General features: G+C 46.5%; 1 protein-coding gene across 2 annotated transcripts; it reads right to left on the bottom strand.

Moving 5' to 3' along the window:
- Positions 1-1,037: 1,037 nt before the first annotated feature.
- On the bottom strand, positions 1,038-24,680 carry MTMR8 (myotubularin related protein 8). Of its 2 annotated transcripts, none has more exons than XM_039731247.1 (14): positions 24,665-24,680; positions 23,080-23,202; positions 22,010-22,172; positions 19,702-19,859; positions 18,053-18,181; positions 16,553-16,687; positions 14,731-14,863; positions 13,246-13,355; positions 12,066-12,191; positions 10,477-10,526; positions 9,711-9,911; positions 9,222-9,350; positions 7,892-8,018; positions 1,038-6,304 (listed from the first exon to the last, which is right to left on the bottom strand). In XM_039731247.1, exons 4-14 carry the CDS (start codon positions 19,816-19,818, stop codon positions 6,077-6,079), a joined length of 1,485 nt encoding a protein of 494 aa, XP_039587181.1. In that variant the 5' UTR covers positions 19,819-19,859; positions 22,010-22,172; positions 23,080-23,202; positions 24,665-24,680; the 3' UTR covers positions 1,038-6,076. The 2 variants fall into 2 exon arrangements, with proteins under 2 accessions (XP_039587181.1, XP_039587180.1); XM_039731246.1 differs by lacking the exon at positions 24,665-24,680 and adding an exon at positions 21,054-21,195.
- Positions 24,681-26,646: the final 1,966 nt, after the last annotated feature.

Consider the following 26,646-nt stretch of genomic DNA (forward strand, 5'->3'; position numbering starts at 1 on the left):
GAGAGAGAGGTTTTGTATCCCCCTCCCACACCCTCCACTCCTCCAAAGGAAGGATTCCAGGAGAGCACTGGAATCCACGAGCTGTTTGCAGCCCAAAGAAACTCCCATTACCACACCTTTTGTCCAAATTTTTCCCAAATTAAATTGCAGCTTTATCAATTCTAGCCAGTGTTAATGCTAATAATCCAATTAAATGCAAAGTGAGTCTAATTAAGGTAAATGAAGGATTTCACTGGCAGCATTAAAAACATTTAAAATTAGCAAGAAGGAGAAAAGCCTGAGAAACACCCAGGGACTGAGTGTACTCCAGTGCCAGGCCCTTAAAACATAGAAAATACCCATTTTTGAGGTGGAAAATATTCATCAGGGGCTGGCTGATGGGTCTGGAGTCTGTTCCCAGGTTTACAGGGGAGTTTTGTACCTGGAATCTCCCTCTTGAGCATCCACCCTTCTCAGCTGAGTTCTGTCTGCACTCCATCTTTAACACCTCACTACCCATGACTAAAAAGAATGGGATAAAAGAGGATTTTTCCAGGATACCATCAGCAGCTGGACTGTGGGTTCCTCACTCTGAAGCCATCAGAAAACATGTCTTCACTGGACCCACGAAGCTGGGAGTCAGCTCCTTCCAGAAGCTCTGGCTGCTCCTCAGAAAGCTGTGGAAGCCAGCCTGGAGACGCCTGTGGCCAGGTGAGTGAGGGACAGACAGCTCTCCAGGAGCAAGGAACACTAAGGAGACACTTGGCTTTAAGATAGAAATGAAAATTTAAATAAAAAAAACAAAACCAGAATAGCACAAGCTGCAGAAGACACCGTGCCATTGGTTGTGTTCCCTGTTTTCCATCAGTTATGTTCCTTTTTGGGTTGTTTTTAGCACTCCCCATTCCCCAAACCAGGGGGATCAGCCCATTTCTGTTCTGGGGAGGGGAAATGGCTCCACACTCACTTTGTTAATTAAGACCCCTTTGTTAATTAAGACCCTTTAACTGACTCCACCTTTCCAAGTGTGGGGTTCTGGGTTACCACCCAATAAACAGAGCAGCCACTTCCTTTAAAAAGACCAAGTGTTTATTTTTGTAGGGAATAAAAATACCTGCAATCCAAGAGAGACTCCATGGGACAAACAGAGAGAAAAGACACAATTCTCCTCTAGACAAGATCAGCTTCAAGCAGTGCAGAACTGCAGAGCCCCACAGAGCCCTGGGGCACAATCTGGGGCTCATCCCCCCAGATGTCCCTCAGCAGTGACACAGACACAAACAGCAACAGGGACATTCCCAGCCAGCACTACACAGGGTTTTGGGGACATTCCTACAAGGATCAGGTTGGGGATGCCAAGGAAAATCCAGCCAGAGGGTGGGATCCAGTGCTGAGTTACTCCAGTAGTTTCTGCTACATTCAATAGATGGGAATATAGAAATGATTTAAAAACAACCCCTTGGTCCTGCCCTGCTCCTGCAGCTCCCAGGGGGTCACGTTAATTAATGTCATTAGCAAACCTGCCCTAACGAATGGCCCAGCTGGCTGCCTGGTCCCAAGCACAGGCTTTGCCATCCCCAGCTTCCTCAGCTAATTAATCAAGTGCTGGGTGATAATTAAACACAAATAGGACATGCAGAGCAGGTTTTCCCCCAGGGAATGCCTGGATGTGCATGAGGGAAGGATGGAAACCAGGAATAGCTGGGAGAGCTCCCTCTAAAAACACCCCCAGCCCTCAGCACAGAGCAGAGGAGAGGGAGGAGAGGAAAACCCCTCTGGAATGCTCCTGGTCCCTCCTGGGTACCCAGCACTGCATCCTGCAGCAAATTCCTCTGGGATCTGGGGCTGCCCAAGACCAGCTCAGCAAGGAGCTGAAGGAGCCTGGAGCAGGAGCTCTTCCCTTTCCAAGGCTTTTCCTGGGGCTGCCTCAGTGGTGGGAGCACCTCTGGGGGCTCTCTGCTCCCAGAAACGATGGAGACAACACCCCAGGGCTGCTCCACACCAACATTCCCACCTGGAGATCCTGTGCTGCTCTGGGCACCCTCAGCTCCTGCCAAATCCCACTCTGCAGCACTGGGGAAGCTTCCTGAAGCTTCCCAGCCCCCTCCAAGCCCACCTCCTTCTCCATCCCAGCCACGATGGCTCTGGATCAGAGCAGGTGGATTGTTACTCCAAGGAATTAACTTGGAAAGGCAATCACTAAGCACAAGAACAGACTGAGACCTAAAAGCTTTTACAAACTGCTTTTCCTCACCCCTGAAGAGGCCATGGAGAACTAAAACTATGGACAACCCAATGATTCCCACTTTTTCCCTGCAGAGCAAACAGCATCAATTGGATTTTCTCTCCCACAGGTGACAACAGCAAAAGAAAATCCCAATTTAAGAATCCACAGAACAAAGTTCACATTTAAGACATTTCAAATGAAGCTCCACGAGTCCCTCTTGTGCTTCAGAGTAGGAATTTTAACACAGAGTATGACAGGCCACTACAAGGTTACACCTGGTTGTAGCACAGGAGACACTGGGAAAAGGCAGGAAGCCATGGAATGTCCTGGAGAAACCATGGAATGTCCTGGAGAGGCAGGAGCAGCTCCAGAAAAGGGAGAGTTTTACCCAAGCACAGCCCATCTGCAGCAAATCAGACCCCTCTTCCCTCCCAGCTCTCAGTGACAGGAATTGAAATGGAAAGAACTGCACTGCTCCAAATAAAAGCAGGATTTCTGACCTCACAAAGCATGGCTGCTCCCCTAGGAATCAATCAGTTGTAGGAACTTTCCCCAGCAGCAGCAGCAGATTCCCAATAGCAGTAACAGCTCCTCCATTCCTCCCACACTTCCAGGGAGCAGAGGATGCTCCAGGGGCAGGGAACAGAGCAGAGGATGCTCCAGGATGCTCCAGGGAACAGAGCAGAGGATGCTCCAGGGGCAGGGAACACAGCTTTCCTGGGCAGCACAGGATGTTCATGGGGCAGGGAACTCAGTTTTCCTGGGCAGCAGATCCCAGCTGAGCTCAGGACACTGCAGGGCTCTGAGCAGCTCCTCACTTCTGCTCTGCAAACAGCCCAGAGCTGCCACCAAAACCAAAAAGTTTCTCCTTGATTGGTTTTCAAACCATGGGCTTATGGAAAAAGAGGAAACCCTGGAATCTTTTCCAGCTCCTAAGTTCCAGCATCAGCATGAAAGGCTCTCAATACACTGCAGCCTTTGCCTGAGCCTGCACACATGAAATGCAAGAGGTTTAAAAAACATTAATTTTTGGGTTTGGCTCTGTTTTGCCATTGGAGTTAAAAGCAGCAAGATTACTCCAAGCTTACAACACTAGTGGTGGTTGTACACTTTGTGGAGACAACCTTTTTAGGAACAAGGAAAGGTTATTCAACTCCTCCAATGGCAATTCCAAAGGCAAAGCATCATACAAATATTTCCAGGAGCCTTCTGCAAGCTGGATTTGTACAATAATTAACCAATGGCACCTTTAGGCCCTTCAGTAGTCAATCAAAACCCTCTCCAGTTTTGGATCTCTAATGAAAATTAGAGAATTTATTAAAGATAGCCAAAGAACTGATGATCCATAGAACAACTGGTCCTAAAAAGTGCCTGTCTTGGCTTCATGTCCTATTTTCTCTGATTTGGGGATGGATGTTGCCCATTATCCCCTGGAAAGAAAAGACAGGGCTGATCCATCAGTCACACCTGGGTCAGTATTTCCAGTGTTTCATTTTTAATCAATCACTCTTATAGCTCCCACTCCTTCCTTGACAAAAACTTCATTTAAGTCTGACAAACCCTCAATACTAAAAAACTTCCTCTTTGCTATTCCAGGCAATGCAGAAACTCTGTGCTCTCTTCTTCTCTGGATCTTTCATGTGCTTTATAAAATAGGTATTTTCTTACCCAGAGCAGCCACTCAGGGAGGTTTGGGTTGAGTTTTGGACACTGGACCAGTGATTTCACCACGGGTTAAAAGCACATGAGCAGAGTTATTGCACTTTCTGGTGTTGCAGTGGAATGTTTCTGCTGTCTCTGCAGATTGGGAAAGCTCAAATATTTTCAGTTGGCTTCCAAACTTTTTATAAAAGAGAAAATCTGATTTGAAAACTTAATGGCAGCATCTAATTGAAACAACAGCTTGAGAAGAGAGCAGAGCAGCATCCTGAACAAAGCTGCACAGGGGGATTCTGTGCAATTCAGCACAGAACAAGGACAGTGGCACAGCTTGCCTGGGGAGGGGAATCCCCCAAGCCCCCAAGGCCTCACCACGATCTCAGAAATGTCCTCAGGCCTTGACCTTGATAAGCAGCACCTTGAGCTTATCAGGAACACTGGCTGCTCCCAGGGCTGGAGTACAAACTCCTGGGTTCAGCCTGCAATCTGATTTTTCTTGCCAGAAGAACAAGCCAAGTGGAACATTTTTGTTATTGAGCTTTCAAAGGAAGATATTGACCCAAATTGCAGCCAGGCTGGAAAGTGACTCTGATAAAAGTGACTCTCTATAAACAGGGAAAACTTGGGGGGAATTTTTCCCAGGGATACACCTGGACCTGGTCCTTGGGAATGCTGCTCTCCTGGATTATGGAGTACTTTGGATTTGTGAGTTCAGCCTCTAAGGGAGCTCCTGTTGTGCTTACAGGGAATTCTACACAAACCCCTTGTTCAATTCCTTACCTGCTGATTCTCTGCTGTTGAGTTCAAGTGCTGCTACTGATTCTCTGATTCCAGGAAACCTTTAGGCCTGAACTGTTGATAATTCCAGGGCTCAGTCGGGGAGGCTGCTCCACTCTGAACCCTGTGACTCAACAGGAGAATGTCCCTCACTCCCTTTCATCCTGACCCTTTTCCATCCCCAGCCTCCACACTGCTTGATTTTACTTTGAGATTGCTTGATTTTCTATTTTACTTTTAATCTGTGTGCTTTAACCATTTAATAAGTAACAATGAACCTTGCAAATTAATTTGGTCACACTTTTTTCTATCAAACCTGCTTTTGCTGATGCCCCTCCCAACGATTTTTGGGTGACCTTCAAGCACTCATTTGTGACACCCAATCCCTGGGAGAGAAGTCCTTGTTTCTTCTGTTTCTTCCCAAGTTCATTGCCATGACAGATACTGTTCACGAGACAGACAAAACATCCCTAAAGTTCCTGGAATCTGAACATTCCCTAGAATCACTCAGCAAGTGATTTTATCATTTCAGGCCCCATTTCAGTACCAGAACACAGCCCCATCTGCAACTGCAGTCTCATCAATGATTCCAGCTTGGAACAGTTACTCTTTTGCTTCAGTTTAACCAAGATCATAAAATAAGAGAGAAAAATTCCACATAAATGTTCTGCTGTCTTTCTTCATTTCCAATCCTCCCTCTTATCACAAATCCATGTGTTATGGGCTGGCTCTGCACTCCCATCCATAAAGGAGGTCCATAAAAGCTGACTCTTCAAGAGGTCAGCTTGGAAAAAGCTGAACTCAGGGGAACAGCAAAAACCCTGGAGAAGCTGCAGCAGAGGAAAACCTCTCACAAACACTGACTACAGACAGGACCAAGAGCACCCTGCAAACTCCAGCACAAACCTGCAGCGGCCTGGCTGGACACAGACACAGTCCCAGAGAAGGCACAGGGGGTTTGGTTTTGTGTAACAAATATGCATAGGAAACAAAACATGAATCAGTTCTGCTACAAGGCAAGGGTCCATGCAGAGATTCATTCACAGCTAAGAAAGGTTGGGGGAGTTTTTAGCATTTGAAGACGGACTGAAATTTTTTCTTGTTTTAAGATGACCTTGGACCACCACTGAGAACAGAGGGATTTGCATCCTTCCTCCTGCAGTTACTGCCCAGCTCCTCATGGAACTGGCAAGGTTTCTTCCAGCATCAAACAGCAGAGCTGGCAGGCAGCCCTAACCCTCAGAAATGCACGTGTTGCCACTGAAAGCCAAGTTCCCAGGAATGCCAGGCAGGCTCCTGGCAGCTCTGCACCACCTGAGCTGCAGGAGGTGCCCCCAGCAGCTGCTCCCCCAGCCCTGCACACCCCTACTCACACTCAGCTGCAAAGGGGGGCTGCAGCAGCTCCCCAGAGCTTCTCCCAGCAGCTGCCAGAGCTCATCCCTGCTGCTGGGCCTGCCCATCCTCCCCGGAGGCTCCGAGATCCCGGGGCTGGCCTGGGCTCTCCTTGTGCTTCTGGTGGCCCAGGGAGGGGCCATTGCTCAGCACTGGGGCTGCTCCCTCTGCACAGTCCTGAGGAGGAGTTGGGGCTCTGGCAGCAGCAGCTCCTGCCTTGGGTGAGGTGCAGCCTTTGCTGGGCAAGGGGCTGTCGAGGACAGGGAGTTTCTGCACAAATAAAAAGGCATAAAAACAAATAATTAATACCTAGATGCCAGAGGGAAACAAAAACCAGGTGTCAACACAACAGCCCTGTGGCAGTGCCTCTTTTCCAGCTCTGAAGTGGCTGGACACAAATCCTCAAACGCCTGACACAAACATAAGAAATACCTGGCCAAAGATCCTGCCATGTCTGACACAAACACCAGTGTTTAAGCAATAAAGCTGAATAAAGCTGAAGCTTTCAGCATCACATCACCCCAGCAAAGGACACTGATGTTTGATGTTCTTCTCACTGGGGTGTTTTAAAAACTGTGTTTTGATGTGTTTGGGGGTGGTTGGAGGTTTTTAACACACAGAGGTTTGTCAGTGAACCCCTCATTTTCACCCAGTGGCTGATTCATCTGTCATTCAGACTGGCTGGGTGTCAGCAGCTGCAATGATTCTGGAGAACAGGGACAAAACACAGCTCCAGTACCTTGAAATACCACCAACATCAGTTACTGTGATGGCTTTTAATCACACACAAGGGACACAGAGTATCCATGTCTGGAGTAAAGTAAGGCTGGCATTTACTCTGAAATGAAGGGCTGACTTGGATCCTGGCCCTACAACAGAGAATGGCAAAAATATCCCCAACAAAACAACTCCACTCATATTTTTAAACTAAGATTTTAACAGGATTCTTCTTCCTAGCAGAGATGTGAAGAGGTATCTTTGCTTACATTATTTTAAGACTTCTTGAATAAATCCACATGCATTGTCAGTATATTCATCTGATTTGATTGTATATGATGGGGAAAGGGGAAATAAATGCAAATATTTAATAGCCAATATTTATATTATATATATGCATAATTTTATACAATATATGTATATAATATATACGTATAAAGTATAATTTATATATTTAATGGCCAATATCTATATATTTTGCATATGTATCACTTCAGAATATATATTTAATATATCTATATTATATATATTTATATAATATCTCTATACTGTACCATTTATATATGTAATGGCCAAAATTTATATATTTATATAATATATATGTATGATTTATATATTTAATGGCCAATATTTATATACAAGTATAAATTTATAATATATAATTATATTTTATATATGCATATTATATGTATTTATATAGTATCTTTATAATGTATAATTTATCTATTTAATGGCCAATATCTATTAATACTATATATATGTGATTTTTTACAATATATTTATATAATACATGTCCAATTTCTACATTTAAAGGCCAATATTTATCTATTTATATATTATATATATGTATAATTTATACCATATATTTATATATTTTATAACACATTCATATCATATATATTTATATATAATACATGTCCAATTTCTATATTTAATGGCCTATATTTATATATTTATATATTTATATATTTATATATTTATATATTTATATATAGTTTTATATCATATATTATACATTCATGTAATATATATTTCTATATAATACACGTCCAGTTTCTGTATTTAATGGCCAATATTAATTTCTATTCCAATATTCCCCCGACACCCCTCCCAGTTAACCCTTGCAGCCCCGTGGCTCACGTTCTCCAGCTCGGCTGTGTTCTCCTCCAGGGTCAGCCTCTGGCTCAGGCAGCTCAGCAGCTGGTCCAGCACACACTGCTTGGGGTGCATGCCCTTGTCAAAGCGGTTGTACATCCCACACCAGAACCTCAATACCAGGCAAAAAACAGCAATTAGGGGCTCAGCTGGACATTGTTCCCAACAAAGAGATGCTGGGTAATATTTTTAACAAACTGAGATTAGGAATTAATTTGAAAACCTGCCACAGCCTTGGATTATTGAATTCAACATAAATTCAACTTTTCTTCAGGTTAAAAAATCTGGCAGTAAATATTAGAATAGGATGAAGATACTTTTTTTTTTTTAATAGCAGATTTATTGGAAGCTTGGGCAGCTTATCTTCCACTCCTTAGTTTGCCCTGATGCCTCAGGTTTCAGCTTTTCTATTTTTCAGATTCTGAGCTGCTTTAGTGTGTGGGTCTGGGCTTCACATTAGGGGATGGTGAGCTCTGCACAGAGCAGGGAGACAAAACAATTCCTGCTCTAGCTGGGGACCAAGGACAAATGATCCAAATTCAGGCCCAGGAGCACAAACAATGTGGGCTGGAGAGAGAAAAACAAGGATAGGACTGCAGGGGCTGGAGCTGGAATTGGACAATGAACTGCAATCTGTAAATGGAGCAGAACTTATGAAAGTGACAGATGCCATGAGCAGTTGTGCATTTTGTGCCCATTTTGGTTCACCTTGGGTGCAGCCCTGGCTGGGCTCTTGTGCTGCCCAATGTGGATCCATGGAGGAGATCCTTTTAATAAATCCCTGCTTTATTCTTTAGCTCTGTCCAGCCTCTGTTCTAGGGCAGCCTTCCCAAGGTACCAGCCCAACCTCCCAACTTCCATTTGCACACACAGCACTTACAATCTCATTTTCATCCCCCTCTCTCTCAGCAGGGCCCAGGAGTGATGCAGAAACAAAGCCTGAGAAAAACCCTGAACTGAGCACCAAAATTCTTGCTTGAAAGACTTCCTTAATATACATTAAAAGGAGGAAAAGAGGAACTGTTTCAAACACTTCAGTGTGACAGAGCAAGCAGCCAGGGAGTGTGTGTGGGTCTCTGAAGTTCTGCTTTTCCTTGCCTTTCTCCACCCTCTTTTCTCAACACCAAATTAGAAATATTATTTTTAATTACATGAATTCATTTCACCTTTGCACTGCTCCTCTTAGTTTATGCCTGAGGAACAGAGGGGAAAGGCAAAACAAACCAAGTTAATCAGTGCAAATTTATTTGATTTAACATGAGTTATTAATGACAGAAATGTGCCCCTCCTTCCCCTTCTCAGATGAGCCACTTACTGGAAACTGAAAGGTAGAGTGTTTGGTTGAAGCTCTTTGTAAGCTGTGAATCCTCTGTACAAAGGATTTCTCAACTCCTGCTTCCTCTGTAAGAGGAAAGGCCACAGGGAATGGGTCTTCTCAAAGATTCTGCCAAGTACAAAGAACATCTGATCACTAAAAAAAAGCAGCAAGTGGATTAATAACTGCAGCTGTTGGGAGCAGAATTAGATTAAGGGAGCTAAGAATTGTTTTTATGCTGGATCTGATTGATTTCATAAGCACAGGATATTAAAATGGACACTCTCCTGTCCAGAAGGGATATCTGCAAGTTATTGCTGTGCTCCAAAACCACCTTTTTTGGGATATAATTCATATTCTTTTCTCACACTGATTAGGGGTAACACTGCCTTGATGGTTACATTCCAGAGTCTCCAATTCCATAAAACACACCCTGTTCCAGGCATTCCCAGGATCTGTGGCCTGCAGGCTCCAGGAGCCCCAGCTCACCTGAGCTCCTCCCTCTCCCTGTGGCAGGTGCCCAGGAAGTTGCCAAACTGGCAGGAATAGACGTGGTCATGGATCTCCAGCAGGAAGCGCTCGCTGAACTCGAAGGAGCAGGGGAACTGCTGCATCAGCTGCCACACACACTCCACAAACTGTGTGAACACAGGGGACACCTCCTTGGGGTCCCCATCCAGGTGGCCACACCTACACAGGTGCAAAAAGCAGAATAAATCTTCTGTCACCCACCACAAAACGTCCCCTTGCCATCAGTTTTCTTCCAGGTCAGGTTTATGCTTTGATTTTGGGACAGTCCTGAGAAAGTGGCAGAGATCCTCTCCCAGGCATGGCTGCAGGAGAATTCCAGGTCTGGCTGGAGCACTGTGGATGGGACAGAGTGGGGTCACCATCCCTAGAAGTGCTCCAGAGATGTGTGGATGTGGCACCTGGGGACAAGGGTTAGTGCTGCTGCTGGCTGAACTTCATGATCTTGGAAGTCTTTTCCAGCCTTCATGATTCTGTGATTCCACAATTAGCACTCCTCAAATAACAGAATTTTGCAGGTAGGAAAACACCCAGAATTGAAGCCATGATTTTGTAAAGTAATAAGAACACAGTGATGAAATAACAGCCTTAGAAGACCCTGGCTCTGTGTCACCAATACCAATATTTTCCCAATGTTTTCTCCTTTTAATTTCAATTTTTCATGGGATCCCCTAACCCTGCAGACAGTTTTGGTTTCACTCCCCCCAGGGGAATGTGCCCCTCTCACCTGTGTGAGAACTTGTGGCCCATTGCAATCCACTCCTTTTCTATCAGGACCTGCAGGTTCAAAGCAGGGATTAAGAAAAGAGCATTAATTTGGTTAAAAAAGCAAAATGAAACCTTTGATGTTAAAGCCTAAAAAGCTGACAACCTGCTGCCCCTATTGCTATGAACATATCCCCAGAAATCAATGGGAACAGGAATTGTGATTTACAGATTATCCAGTTACCAAGGCAATGGCCCTGCTGGAATCAGAACTCATTTCAAACCTACCATTTTGAGGGAGTTTCTAAGTTGTTAAAATCATAATATATAAATATATTGAGCTCAAAGAATTAACAGCTTAATATTACACTGTGCTATTTAATTTGGAAAAAAGGGTTGTAATATTCAGCAAAATAAATCAGCAACTGAAGTTCAACAAATATTTAACAGACAAAAATAAATCTATGAAGTACAGCTGTGTAATGAGGAGTTCAGGATGAAGTCAGAACAACTATGTGGCATTTTTAAAATAGATGCCTGTAGTTACAGAAAATAGTAACTGTTATAATCTGTTTTCCTCACTGATAAATAAGATAAAATAATCTGGTTTAGAGATGTCTCACAAGGAACCACATGACTGAAGCTGCATCCATCATTACTTTGCTGGATCACATCTAAAGATAATTCCTGCTATCATCATCCAGATTAAGAGGAGGAAGGCAGAAACTCACAACAGAGTTCTTAGAAAACTTCATTTAAATGGCTTTCTGCATTTTTCCATTCCTGGACTGCTGATGAATTCATTTAGGAATAAGCCCATGTCAGGGGACTTGTGCCTACAAACCATGAGGACAGACAGGGATGTGTCTGCCACTGCTCCTGCTCCTGAGTGAAATCCTGTTCTCAGTTCATGCAGGATTGTTCAGAGACAAAGCCCAGGCAGATGTTTAATGTGCTCATGGAATTTTAACTGTTAAAAGACTGCAGTATAATCCAGAAACAAAAATAGAAACAATAAAACCAGCATGGAATGCAAAGAAACAGTGCTGGCACTGGAAAAGGCAAAATCTGCATTGTTCTGATTTCAGAGATTCCTTCAAGGAGCTCTCCTGAGACAGAGCAGCTCTTCAGGTATTTAACCAGAGATGAATGGAAAGAAACATCACAGACTGCCCTGAATTCATGCAGGGATGGCTGCAAATTAAGAAAAAGCCTGCACTAGAAGCAAACAGCCTAATTAAAATGAAATGGCTTTTTAAAAAGTCTGAAATTATGCAGATTTTACTGATGAACAGGGGACAGGGCTGAGTTCAGCCAATTTCAAATCCCAGCAGGTAAGAGACACACAGGACAAACTCCTCCAGCGCTTTTTGGTGGATTGCTGCCAGAGCTGCATCCTTTGCTGAGATCTCTCATTAGTGGCTCCCATGTAGACATTGCAGGAAACAAGGATTTGGGAATTGTCAATCAGCTGCTGCCCTGCTGCTCACAGCAATTCCAGCTCCTTACAGAACCAAAGCTGCTTTATGTAGGTCACCCACACTTGTCCCAGGAAATGGCCTGAGCCCTTCCCCAGGGCCCGCTGGCCCTGGAACTGCAGCATGTCCTTACCATGAAGCCTTTGAAGGTCCTGTAGAAGGGGTCCAGCAGGAGGCTGGCCAGGGAGCAGACCTGGGCCGTGCGGTCCCAGCCGTCGGAGCAGTGCACCAGCACGCTGGCCCTCTCCTCCTTCACAGCCTGCCAGGACACAGCACAGAGCTCAGGGAAAGGCTGGCCCTGCCCTGCACCACCCCAAAACCCCGGGGGAGTGGTGGCCATCTCCCCTCTGGCCTGTGGAAATGCACATTCCATCAAGAGAAGCCCCAGCTAGAGCAAAGTGCTGCAGCAGGCTGGTAAAAAACAGCCCCGTGATCTCTGGAAGACCAAGGATTCCCAGCTCTTCCTCTGAGGAAAAAATTTGGTAGATGAGTAAAAAACAGCTGGACACCCAGGGATTAGAACTTCAAGATAAATTAGGAGAGTTGATGCAAACTGTCCCCTATCCCATCACCTTTTTCCACTTAGGGCAGGAGAGAATGTGATCTCTGGAAGACCAAGGATTCTCAGGCTCTTCCTCTGAGCTAAAAATTTGGTGGATGAGTAAAAAACAGCTGGACACCCAGGGATTAGAACTTCAAGATAAATTAGGAGAGTTGATGCAAACTTCCCCCTATCCCATCACCTTTTGCCACTTAGGGCAGGAGAGAAACAAAAGTTTCCTGCTCGTGATGTGGGCAAATTGTGAGAGACAACCAATGTTTACTACTCACTCCTCTCACCACACACTTCCTGCACACCCTGTACTACTCCTGAGTGACTTACTTCCTTCTGCCTGACCTGCAAAGCCACCAGCTCTGCAGAAAAGAGGGCTCTGTTGAATAATCAAAATTAGTGTCCACATCACAGCAAACCAGGAGAAAATAAACCAGTCAAAATAACCCCTCAATTCAAGCAGAGCAGTGGATGAATAATGAGCACAGGGTTAGGAGTTGTTTGCACTGCTATATAGAAAGGTTTATAAAGGTAATTTATTCACATTTTGTGATCTTATGTTTCACATGAGCTCTAATAAAGCCCTGGTACAACACACAACACAGGACCTGTGTTTGCCCAGCAGCTGCACAACCCAACATTTTTGGAGAGTTTAAACGAACCTGAACAACACCTTCTCCTCAGAGCCACCTTCCCAACCCTGCAGCAGTCCCCAGCACAGCAGGGGACATTTTGGAATGCAGCTGGAGAGCAGCTTTACCTTGGCCAGGAAGACACCTGCATCCATGACAGCCTTGATGTGCCGTAACCAGCCCGAGTTCTCCAGCCCCGTCAGGAAATCGCTCATGGAGGGAGACTTCATCTCACACACTGGAGCACACACAGAGTCAGAACAGCATCCCCTGCACCTCCTCGTTATCCCCCTGACAATTTGAAGTGCTTGCAGCAATATCCTGTCTAAAGGACACACTAATGGTTGTGTATCTAAATTTCATAACTAAAAATTGCTGGCTTTGTGAGAATTTCAGGCTCTGGAAATCTCCTCTCGCTCTTTGTTTAAAGGGTAACTCATTATTTATTCAGCTGGTTTTTCCAGCAGTGAGCTGGAACTTTACATCACCATCACATCTACAACCACTCACTCACTTCCCAGAGATTTGAAGTTATTTCTCTCTAATTTAGAGACAGAAATAACAAATCTAACCTTGAAGGCAACTCAGCTGCTCTAATGAAATCCAGCACAGAAAACACTCGGAGTAATAAAGTTCAGAACAGTCCACAAGCCCCAGTGAATGAGATTTTATCACTGTTGGAGAAGAACATGGGAGCAAACAAGTTTTTATTCTGCCTCTTCTCCCACCATGAAATAAATCTGCCAGGAAGAGGCAACTGAGGACTCAGAGCTGTGATCAGGCCACTCTTGTGGGTGGGAACAGCCCCATTTGTGTCCAAGGTCACCATGGATCCTGCAGGGCCACCTGGGAGCACCAACAACCCAACTGTTTTAAAAAAAATATGAGTATTGTGGCAGTTACTAAAATATTAAACTCCTATTTTGGAGTACAGCACTTGAATTGCAAAATTGTCCAAAATTCTATCAATGAAACTCTGGGCCTCATTACCCTCTTGATCCCCAATCTCAGGTGACTCTTTTGCCCTGCTTTGCATTCCTCCCTATGATCACAATGAGCTTATCTACTTTGCATTTTTATATATTTAGATATTAAAACATTAATTTAATACATTTTAAAGGAGTTTGGTTAAAAGGAATCAGAAATGAATGAAAAGTTAGAACAAAGTATGTATGAGACTCAAGTCTTTGGAAGATCATGCATTTCAACTCAGAAATACTGCTAATACTCCAAATATAGCAAAAAGCACTTCTGAACAACCTCTGTTGGTCTTCCTTCAATAAGTCATGAAGCAACAATGAGATTGTCTTAGCTGTAAAATGTAATATTCTGTAACCTTTTTCTATTAATTTGGCACATTGATCAAGGAATGCTTTTAGTATTAGTTGCTATTTTTGAACCACTATAAAACCAAGCACAAGTACAGAGAAAATGTCAAGCAGGAAAGCATTTTGACAGCATTAATATTTTCAGTCACCTGAATGCAGCAAACAAAGCAAGATGCTGACATTGCTTCCATCAGGACACGTTTGTGCATGGAACATTTGGGTATTTGGCAGGAAGTTCTGTCCAGAGGGGTAAGAAAGACAAACCCCTCCCAGGGCTGTACCCACCTTCCAGCAGTTTCTGCAGGCTGCTCCTCATCACATGGATGTTCTCTATGCCAATGAATTTAAAACGAATGTTTTCATAATTATCTTCATTCTCATAGCCCTTCCCAGCAGCTCTGTTGGCCATGGCATTCAACTGGCAAATTCACAGAGCAGAAGAGAAAAGAAAGAGAAAATCACAACAAAATTCAGAGAGGCTGTTTTGCAAGTCCTTTTTTTTTTGTTTTGTTTAAATCTCCCAGAAAAGGTACTGGACAAAGCTGTTACTCAGCTGTACTTCCCCACCTCCCAGACAGTTCTTTCAGCTGTTGCATTACAATTACTGCAGTTTCATTAGTCAGAGGCTCATTAAAACCCTGCTTAGGGTAGAATAAACACCCTGTTTCTGCTATCAGAGACACTAAACCTGCCCCAACTGCATTTACCTAAGGGAATTCAGAGACAGGCACAGGAAAGCAGAACTAGGAAAGCCATTTTTAACATTTTTACATACATGGTGGTATAGAAATAGCAAGGGAATTTCCAATTTTCACAGACATACATGCACAGAGGAAATTAAGCCACCTGAGGGAAACACAGAAACACTGAGGATGAGCAGAAAGAACAGAGCAACTGCAAGGCAGAAGCAGAAAAGAAGCCAGTTGCTCTAACATTCCCCAAACCAGTTCAAGAGCTGCCAGGACATCTCTGGTGGGGACAGAAAACAGAGCAGCTCAACCCCCCTTATAATTTGGCAGCTTTTGGGAGAGAATAGTCAGATCTGGTGCAGACACCTTTAGAACTGTAAAATAACCCCAGTGCCTCAGTTCTGCCAGAGTGGGACAGGCTGGCTTAGAAGTGTCACCAGTTACACGTTCTCCCCTGTCACCAAATGCTTTAGCACATCTTGCCACCAGTGATGGATCTCAGTGGCACTTCTCTGCCACTGGCAGCTGTCTGCATCAGGAGAAATGCACATATCATGGCAGAACAGGGGATCTCTAGGGAATGTCACATTAAAATAAAAAACACACACTGGAGCAGGATGCTGTGAAATCCCCATCTTCCCCAAAAATTCACTTTCTTTCTTGCCCTTGCCACAGTTTAACTAAACTTGTAGTTTATATAAAATAACTGCAAGATCTGAACAGTGAAGCAGGTTCTCAGAAAGCTCCATTTTCAAATAATCAGAGCAATTTAAATCTTTGCATTTAAATAATTGTGTGCTATGAAAACCCTTGTGTTCTAATTGGCTTCTAACAAACCCCTAATCCATATGTTTACAGGAGAATCATTGGAATTGGGTTTCTAAATTCAGTTCCTCAAGATGACAGTCATTAAAATTTTAATTTTGCAAATATTTCCTTTCAAATAAACCCTCAGCTCTCAAGTTCTAGCCCCAAATAGTGGGACTGAGTTGTATTAAGCTCCATCATGAGTCTTATTTTTAAAAGGAAAAAAAAAGGGAGGGATTGCTATTCACAGCTCCACTTCCTCCCAGATCTGCCAGTAAAAGCACTTCAGCCTTGTGGAACTGAATCCTGTGGCTTCTCTCCAACTCCACTTCCAGTTCTCTCCTTTATCCTTTAGGACTCTGCAGGAAAATGCTTCACTGTCCCAGCCAGGTTCACAACTGCCAGTTCCATCAGGTCATCCTGAACACAAACCCTCAAACCAGGCAAAAATCCTTAGGAACAATTCCACATGCCATTTGTACACCCTGAACCAGGAGCCCCATCCCACATTCCTCTGCAGGACCGACCCAGAACTGTGACAGAATGAACTGGAGACAGCACTGCACATTCACACAAGAGATGTAAAAGCAGCCCAGAGCCCATGGAGGTACCTTTGGCCTCGTGTCTACAACATACATGAAGGGGCAGCCGGGGTTGGCCTCTCGGATGGCCTGGAGCATCTGCTCGTCCTCCAGGCAGCGCGCGCTGAACCCGGCCAGGGGCTGGCTGCAGCGGCACAGGGCAGCCTGCAACACACCCACACACAGCCAGAGATCAGCCCTGTGCCACGGCCCTCCTGCCCAGAGCCCCAGCTTCAGCTCTCCTCCTGCCCACAGCCCCAGCTTCAGCTCTCCTCCTGCCCCAGAGCCCCAGCTTCAGCTCTCCCCCTGCCCCAGAGCCCCCAGCTTCAGCTCTCCTCCTGCCCCAGAGCCCCTGGGCTCACAGCTTCAGCCTCTCCTCCTGCCCCACACCACTCAGAGTCACAGTTTAACTGTCCCCTGTGCTCCTTCTGAGGAGCTGCTGCTGTGGTGGACACACACTGGGCCATTTCACAAAGTGACAACTGTGGGGAACTTGGAGCAGTGAGGGTGAGGAGGCTCCACCTGCTCTGCCTGGTGGTCACCACCCCAAATGTCAGTAGTTCATTGAATCCCAGAAGGGCTGGGGGGAAAGGACCTTAAAAATATCTCATTGCACCCCTGCAATGGGCAGGGACACCCTCCACTATCCCCAGGTGCTCCAGCCTGGCCTTGGGCACTGCCAGGGAGCCAGGGCCTGCCCACCCTGCCAGGGAACAATTCCTAATTCCCAATATCCCATCTGACCCTGCCCTCTGGCAGTTTAAAACCATTCCTACTTGCCCTGTCACTATGTTCCCATATAAAAGCCCCTCTACCTCCTTCCCATGAGCCTCCTGAAAGTACTGGGAGGCAATTTCTCATGTTTTCCATTTGGTTTCTATTTCCAAACCATTCTGAGTTTTCCTTATCAGTTGTTGCTGCACATTCAGAGCAGCACAGGGTGTATTTTAAGGAAATTTCATTAGTTTCCAGCACAACTCCAGGCAGTGCCCAGGTCAAGGCATGCTTCCTCAGGAAAACAACAATTTGGCTGTGACTGAATTTTCCTAAGATCAGCATCTAAAACACTGCTGAGGCAGCATAGTTATAAATTTACATTCTGGTCTTCAGTGGAAAAAAAAATGAAACCTTCACTTATTCTGAACTAGTGGGGATTTATTTCAGGGTGGTTCCTCCTCTTCAATACTATGAAAATCCAGCCGAGTCAACATATAACTTGGTAAAACATTATTCAATAGAGCTAAAGAGGAGATTAAAAAACCCCACATCAGAAGGAATTGCTGAAAGCTGATTAAGAAAAAATTCCCAACAGGAAGCTTGGAAAGTCTGTGCTTTTGGCAGAGCTCTGGATGCATTCCAAGTGTTTGCCTTCAGCTCATTCTGTGACTCAGAATGAAAGCCATTAAGAGAAGCACAGTTCTCAAAGGCCTCCAATCTAATAATTATCTTATTCTTTCCTTTCATTAGAAGGGAAGTGGACGAAAAGGAGAAGCCTCATTCCCCCCAAGCAGCAGGCAGTGAAGCACTAACATTGTTTTCCTTGTACAAGTAGGAAAGCACTGGAATCCGCCCTCGGCTCCTGAACCTTGAACTTCCCATCACCACGGCCCTGGTGGCAGCTCGAGGCACCACGATCTCAGGAGGGTATGTGCTGCAAACCTGAGGGAGAACAGAGACAAAAACCCAGATATTGCTCCTGAGCACTTCAAAATTAATGAAAAATTCATCTTTAGCTTATTAGATCACGAGGTATTAAGGAAAACAATGCAGGAAACAATCAACTCTGCAGTTGTACCTAAAAACTGGACTGCACAATGCAGGTTCAAAGAAGTTTTTTAAATCCAGAAATGGGATGCAAGTTTCTAAATCAGATTCACAGAAAGGTTTGGGTTGGAAGGGACATTAAAGCCATCCCACCCCTGCCACGGGCAGGGACACCTTCCACTGTCCCAGGGTGCACCAATCCTCGTCCAACCTGGCCTTGGACACTTCCAGGGATCCAGGGGCAGCCACAGCTTCTCTGGGAACTCTATTGCAGGGCCTGCCCACCCTCACAGCCAAGAATTCCTTTCCACAAAAGAGAAATTAACCCTGTTTAAAAAGTTCTCTCTAAAAATTATGCAACTGGAAAGGCACTTCCAGCACTCAGGTGGAATCCTCAGAGAGCAGCTTCATCCCTTCCCTTCAAATAAGCAGAGTATTTGCAGCATGGACTTCAAAGATAAGCTGCTCTCCAAGCCTGGCTTTACATCAGGCTTGACAACTCTAAAACACAAGCTGGAAACCGTGAGGAAACTCTAAAGCACCTGAGAGTTCCACTGCAGCAAGCAAAGTCTCTGAGTGATTACTGATTTGAGATGGCCACAGCAGCTACTTCTCATATCAGAGCTCAATTCAGGCCCCCACAGGCACAGGCAGGTAAAACTGGCAGTCACCTCTGACAGCACAGGCTTGTATTTCTTCAAGCCACAGCTTAAAGTAAAGAAAGTTACCAGGGAAAGGGATTCAGAGTTATGAGTATGTCTGTGTCTTCCTTGGAGTTGCTTGCCTTGCTTTTCAATAGCCGGGTCTGACTGCACACAGCCCCAGAGGAAATAAAAAGGGAAATAACGTGGAGCAGGATTTTGAACAAGCTTGCTGACAAATGCTTTTGTTTCATGTTGTTTAGATCCAAGTTGGCCTTTCAGGGAAAATAACAGCAGCAAGCAGCTCAGACTGGAATGACAGAGGGCCCTTAGGTAGCAGAAGATCCAACTGAGAAAGCAAAAAAGGCTCTGTTTTCCACTGCTGTTTTTCCCTCCCTTCCTTCCCTAGTCCCTCTCCACTCTGCCTCATTTCCCACCAATCCAAACTGCTGCCATTTCCTTCTCTCCTCCACATCTGTCACCAGCCAGGTGGGACAGGCTTTGGAAATACCAAAAGAAGCTCAGGGTACTTGAGGCTTTGCCTAACAGATGGGTTGACATTTCTGCAGAAAAACAAGGCTCTGCTCTCTTGTCAGGGGGATCAAACACAAGACAGTGACTATCCTGGAGCATCATCATCTGCAACTCCCCATCAAGATGATGAGCTTTGACTCAGAGCAAGCGAGCTCCTTCCTCCCCAGAGGTAGCAGCAGGGCTGTCATTAATAACAACGAGCAGATAGTGCATGGAATGGCTCTCCTGGGCAGGAGTTACCTCATAGTCCTTGTTAATATCCGTTATTTCCCACCAGTCGTTGGGGATTCCCATGCGCTGGTAGTCCAGCTTCAAATCAATCAGTTTCCACCCCATCTCCCGGCTCTCTTTGGACATTTTAGGATTGTAAGAGAAAGCATAAAGTTCTTCGGGTTTCACTGGGAAGGAGAAAGAAAAACATCAACAAGTTAGAGATGCAAAGACATCCAGGGAGGCCAAAACTTCTAGAAATCAATGATTGAGTGCTACAGAGGAGTATTCAAAGTATTTAAGACTTCTCAACCTTTTATAGATTTTTGGTTTGGGATAGTACCAAGTGCTGAAATTCATCCTGAAATCCTCAGGAATTTCCAACACTCAGTTCCCAAATGCAGGGAGATACATTAATTCTAACAAAGTGTTTTAACCGAAGTTGGAAGAAGTAATTTTTCCTAAACTAATGATTTCCTCCTGAATTCACTGTAGCAAGCATGTTAGATGGGATTTATATCATAACCATTAAGCCATACATGAAAACATGGACTAGAAGATCTGCTTTCTGTGGAGAGTTCATACAACAGCTCCTGCACACCTGTAAGGTCATTGCTCAGCAACAAATTCTGAGACTGGCAAACCTGAGGGATGTCTGGAATATTGCTGTCAGCCCAATGAAGGCTGCAGGCCACCTCTGACAAGTGCCCATCTACCATCCCAACCTCCTTCCCCCTCTTCACAAAATGCAAATCCAGCCAATAACTCATCCAGCTGATTCTCAAGGCAGCTCCAGAGACAGAGGGAAACCTGTCAGAGGCTGATAAAGCAGCTGGGCACCGAGCAGGTAACCCAGAGCTGTCCACCACATGTGTGCAAATAATCAGTAATGATGTGCTCTGCCAAAAATCCATGAAGGGAGCACACTCAGACATCAAAACAACAAAAATGTGCTGTTACAATCAAGGAGTAGAAGAAAAGAAAGAGCTACAGCATTTACACAGTTAAGTAGAGACCAAAGGAAACTGGTGTGAGCCCCTGCAGTGATACCTCCCACACTTCAGGCACTACCCAGACCTCTAATTTTCAAACCTCAAAGAGCAGTGATAGCTTTTAAATGTTAACACCACAAACCTGCCAGCTACAGCATCAGAGGCAGAACTTCAGAACTAAGAAAACTCCAAAGAGCACAAGGAGGTGCTGGGAATAGACACAGGCCTAAATATCAAATTAAAAAACATCTAAACTGGGCAAAGCCCATTTCCCCTACAGGATTTCCAGCCCAGCCCTGTGTGAAGGCCAGCAAGAAGCTGCCTGGTGCCATCAATTCCCCTCCCTCAACCTGGTGACACCATCACAAATTGCAACTACAAATGACATGCCTGTAATAACACAACTCCAAAATGGGTTCCAGCATCCCAAAAGCAGGGGCTGCCAGAGGCAGAAGCCAGGTAGGAGCTCAGTGGAATGCTGTCCTGCAGGAAAAGCATGAAGATTCAGCCATGCTGGAATAAAAAGCTGGAGCTAGAAGAGAACACAGGCTTTTGAAGGTGTCTGGCTCACACTGCAAGAGTGACTCCAAGTCAGGGCAGGGTGAAGCACAGGCTTCACTGAGCAAACACTGCAGAGCAGCCTAACCACACTGCTGGAAACACAGCCAAGATGCCAAATTGTGGGATTTGGGAATTCTGTGAATGCCTGGATCAGCTGGAAAGGGCAGAACTGCACACAGCCAACAGCTAAGTCACACAAGGGACTGACAGTGGCCAGGTTGGGGATATGAACTTTGCACAGCTCTCCAGAAGTTCCTCATGGGAGACCACGTCACTCCCACTGCCAGAGAGTGACAAAATCACAGAGAGGTTTGGGTTGCAACAGCTCATCCAGTGCCACCCCTGCAGGGACACCTTCCCCTGTCCCAGGCTGCTCCCAGCCCCAATGTCCAACCTGGCCTTGCAACTTCCAGCGATCCAGGGGCAGCCACAGCTTCCCTGGGTACCCTGTGCCAGGGCCTGCCCACCCCCACAGGGAAGGATTCCTTCCCAATACCCCACCTAACCCTGCTCTCTGTGTGAATCCATCCCCTCTTGTCCTGTCACTCCAGGCCCCTGTAAACAATCTCTCTCCATCTTTCCTGGCTCCCAAGACTGTGTTTAGTTTGGAAGCAAATGTCCTGCTCCACAGAGCTCAGCTCCCCGAGACCTGCCATTGTCCCTGCTGCTGGAAGCTGATTTTGATCCCACTCCCTCCCAAAACCAAGTGTGGGGCAGCAGAGCTTTCCCAGGGCTCAGTTTGGAGCATTCCAGAGATTCCCAGGACAGATTCCCAAGCCCAGCACCTGGCTGGGAGAGCTTGAGCAGGGAGGTGAACACATCATGGCAGTCCCTCTCCTGGCCAATCACAAAGTGAGCCACGTGGAAGTTCTTGCAGTGGATGAGCAGGGGGTACCCAGCCGTGGTCAGGGGCAGCTTCTCCACGCTGGAGATGTGGTGGTGCAGGATCTGCAGAAAAGGGAGTAAACATCATTTGTCACTGATAAAGCTGTGAGCAGTGCAAGCAGATAGGAAACCCCTGTAATACAATCAGCTGTTTATGCTTCCTGCAGCTAAGGAGCAGCAGGAAATGAGTTTATTTGTGACATCAAACATAAACTGCACCCAAAACTCAGGGAACTAAAGCAGGACTGAAAAACTACAGATTTACATAAATTGCTTTCAGAGACAGATGTGCAGCTCAGTTTACTTGATGCACTTTGCTTTCCTTTCACCTCCATATGAAATACATTCTGTCATTCCCATTTCAGCTCAGAATTAACAAAACAGCCTCATTTCAGGCTAAATCTGCACTTCTAAAAGCTGCAAATTCACGTTTAGTGGTCTTGTATATTGAGTTTTAAACAGGAAATTACAGAAGTTTTTCACATTCCTTGAACTGACACTAATTCCACAAGTGAACTCTATCAAGTCACATCACCATTGTGTTCATTTCCTTCCAAACCAGCTGTTTCTGGGAAGCAGTGGGTATCAAAATGTTCTAAAAGACCACTACGGTTCTGGAATTGCCAAACCTGCTCATTCTGGAAATGAGAGCATTAAGTTCCAGGACAAGAGGGAATGGCTTCCCACTGGGAAGGGCGGGGATGGAGGGCAGGGATGGATGGGATATTGGGAAGGAATTGTTCCCTGGCAGGGTGGGCAGGCCCTGGCACGGGGTGCCCAGAGCAGCTGTGGCTGCCCCTGGATCCCTGGCAGTGCCCAAGGCCAGGCTGGACACTGGGGCTGGGAGCAGCCTGGGACAGGGGAAGGTGTCCCTGCAGGGGTGGAACGGGACGATCCTCAAGTCTCTCCCCAACCAATCCATCCTGTGACCCGAAGCAGCTTTGCCAGGTGTGTTTGCAGCCCAGCATACCCATGTTTCCTTCCTGACTTCAGCAGAGGCATCCACGTAGATGAGGTGTGTGGCTGTCAGGTACAGGGTCCCGCTCGCTGCCTTCCTGCCGGCGTAGCGATCCAGCAGCTTCACATTTTCCACCTGCAGCAGGAACACAGCATGAGAACACCACAGGATCCCAGGACTGGAAAAGCCCTCTGGGATCATCTGTGCCGAATTCCCACCCTATCAGCCAGCACACATCCAGCTGCTCCTCGGACACCCCAGGGATGGGGACTCCAAGCCTCTCTGGCAGCCCTTTCCAAGGCCTGACCACCCTTCCCATGGGGAAATTCCTCCAAGTCCAGCTCTGAGGGAAGCACTGCCTAAACACCTGTTAAGCTCCATTCTTTCAACTTCTAATACACAGCTCATGAAGCAAGACAGAAAAACACAAGATCTTAAGTCCCCCCTGCAACACCAAGCCAGCCTTACACCATAAACTCCAATTATTTCTCCATGAATTAAAGCCACAAAGGTTAAGCAAACAGCCGTGGTTAGGCACCAGCAAACCCTAACAGGATTAGTGGATTTGTAGCCAAGATGATCCTGGTTTGTTACTGTGTGAGGCTGCAGAAATAACAAGACAAAGAACTGCAAAGGAAAGATTTGTCTGTGCTCAGGGTGATCAACATGTTGCTCTGAAAGGAACAGCCCTCTCCAGTCTGACTTCCCACTGCTCATTCCCTGTCAGTAGCTACTTCTTGTAACTCACTTCCTGGCCTCCAAGTGTATTTCATAAACCACACCAAGCTAATTAATAAAAAAAGAGCTTTAAAGAACTCGGCACAGACATAATAAAATATGTTACAGCGCTGAATTGATTTTCTCCTGGCCTATTTGCTGCCTAATGAACACAGATAAAATTTTTCTTTCACCATTAAGCAGAAATAACAGGAAAAAAAATTGGATGGACAATGAAAACAGATGTTTTAACAGTAAATGATACATTAGTTCTGGGTATTGAATGGGCGAGCTTCCTTATGTCTCAAGTACAAATGGAAAATCTCAGCAAATAAATTGGAGAGCTGAGGCCTGGGCTCGGTGTCCTTTAGCAGGTGGTGTTTCTCAGCAGATATAACAATCAAATACAAAATTGCCCTTTTCAGGGCACTACAGACATGCAGCACCTCAGGGCGGGGGCGACGAGCATCCCCAGACTAAAGTCCTACAGAATAAAACGAATAACAATAACCTTACAGTGAAGGATAAAATTAAATTATCAACTGCTGCCTGAACAAATGCAGTTCCTTCTAGCACAGCATTCCCTCCCGGAGCTCATGTATGACTTGATTCAATAGGCAAAAAAAATACAAAAAAATTAAAAAAGCACCCTTTGGTTCCCTCATTGGGACTGAGAGAATCTCCGCGCTTTGAACAGAAAGGAAAGATTCCAGAATCGCCCCCAAACCACCTGGGGCTCTGCCCAGCACTGCACCCCCTCCCCACCGAGCGCCGGAGCCCCCCACACCCGGGGACCGCGGCTGTGACCCGACCCCGCCACCCGCAGCCGCGAGGGCCGTTCCGCGGCGGGCAGCGGGGGCAGCGGGGGCGGCGGGGTTACCTTGGGGGTGCTGATGTGCTCCGGCCCGCCTCGCGAGAGCCGCGCGCCAGCGCCGCCATCTCGGCTGAGGGCAGCGCTGAGGGCAGCGCCCGGCCCGCGCCGCCGGGGTGTGCCCGGGGAGCGGGGAGTGTGCCCCGAGAGCACAGGGTGCACCCCGACCTGCTGCCCCCAGCCCTCAGCATGGGCCCGGAGCCCCCGGGCTGTGCTCAGAGCCGGTGGGATGTGCCCGGAGCCCCCGGGATGTGCCCGTTACTCCGGGGATGTGCCCCGAGCCCTCAGGATGTCCCGGAGCCCCCGGGCTGTGCTCAGAGCCGGTGGGATGTGCCCGGAGCCCCCGGGATGTGCCCCGAGCCCTCAGGATGCCCCGGAGCCCCCGGGCTGTGCTCAGAGCCGGTGGGATTATGCCCGGAGCCCCCTCATCCTCCTCTCCATCCTGCTACAGCCCCACTCTCTCCCCATGTCTTTTCCCCTCCCAGCGCCAGCGCTCGCGAAGCTCTCAGGGGATATTTCGGGAAACAACACCATTTTTCCCCCTCAAAGCGTGCGACCATCAGCTGTGCCGTCTGGATGGGCAGCAGGCTGACAGCATCTTCCCCTCGAGAAAGGCGTTGGAGGCGCATTTGTCACTTGAACACTTGTCGCACTTCCCACAGCTAGTAGCACCTGTCCGTCGTGTTTGCCGTGTGTTTTGCATTCCAGGCACGGTGCTGTGTCTGGTGGGTGCCCAGCCCGAGGAGCTGCTGGAATTGCTGCTCACTCCCGCAATGAGTGTTGGTGTCTCGCAGCCCCGAGGGCCAAACCTTGAATTGCCAAAAAATTCCCTTCAGGAGACTCAGAATGTACCGGTTTTAAATGTTAGTGATCTTGTAGCGAGCCTGAAAATTTACTGGCTTTAATTATTGGTGATCTCGTATCGAGCATGAGAATTGACAGCTTTTAATCACACTGTAATCAGAATCCCGCACTGGTTTGGGTTGGAAGGGACATTAAAGCTCATCCAGTTCCAGTCCCTGCCATGGGCTGGGACACCTTCCATGGGTGTTATTCCGTATTCTCTAATTTCTACCGCTCGTACAAACCCACACAGCTTCAGATCAAGGGAAGAAGAGACACAGGGGCTGTAATTCCCCGTCATTCCCGGTGCGGAGCAGCACAGGCTCCTCCTCTGCAATTAGTGGGGGCAGCGCTCGTTAATTAAGGCTTTGTGTTTGTGCTCCACGTGATCCAAAGTAGTTTTCCCCCCGGTAGCTTCTCCTGGGGTTTGCAGAAGGATGAGGGTGGTTTTTAAAGTTAATAATAGGCGGGGTGGGCATCACTTAGGGGACTTTGCAGCACTGCACAAAATGTACCTGTGGAATAGCAATGCAGCTTCCTCCTCTTCCCAAAGGAAAGTGCAAAAACAAGATAAAAATAAAAAATGAGGGAAGAAATAAGGATGTAGAGATGAGAGGAACTGAGGGAACAGCTGCATTGCTCAGCCAGGCGCTGCCACCCTCACAGCTTCTCCCCAAACCTGTGCCACAGGGATCGGTTTGAGCAGGAATCTCAGGGAATAAAGAGAGCTGACTTCTTCCAGGGAGTTTTTCCCAAGTCACAGATGGGTTGTGCCCATCCTCTGTCTGAAATCTGCATTTACGGAGCCTGAGGAGGTGAGGAAAAGGAAGATGTCAGAAGAAAATAAACAGAGAACGAGGCCATGGTGTGAAGCTTAGAAATGCACTTTGAGTACATCTGAAGAAGCTGAATGCATAAAAACCCACCCAGATCAGAGAAGAACTGGACTTAAAAGGGGCTATTCAATCTCTCCACCAGCTGAAGGGAAGGGAAGGGAAAAGGGAAGGGAAGGGAAGGGAAGGGAAGGATGACAGAACTGGCACAGTGCAGGGTGTGTCCTGTACAAGGCCACCAAGGCAATGTCCCATCCTTGACTGAACTGCTGAGTACAGCCCACAGCATCTTCAGGATGCCCATTTTTTGGTGTC

Source organism: Passer montanus, unplaced genomic scaffold (genome assembly GCF_014805655.1).
Source record: "Passer montanus isolate IOZ18808 unplaced genomic scaffold, ASM1480565v1 scaffold76, whole genome shotgun sequence".
NCBI classification, from domain to species: Eukaryota; Metazoa; Chordata; class Aves; order Passeriformes; family Passeridae; genus Passer; species Passer montanus.

Coding starts and splice junctions, on each gene's coding strand:
- MTMR8 (XM_039731246.1), bottom strand. CDS start 22,048: ATGATGTGTTCACCTCCCTGCTCAAGCTCTCCCAGCCAG. Junction 10,527..12,065: donor GGACCTTCAAAGGCTTCATG/GTAAGGACATGC, acceptor TTGAACCTGCAG/GTCCTGATAGAAAAGGAGTG. Junction 6,305..7,891: donor ACACAGCCGAGCTGGAGAAC/GTGAGCCACGGG, acceptor TTATTTGTGCAG/AAACTCCCTGTCCTCGACAG.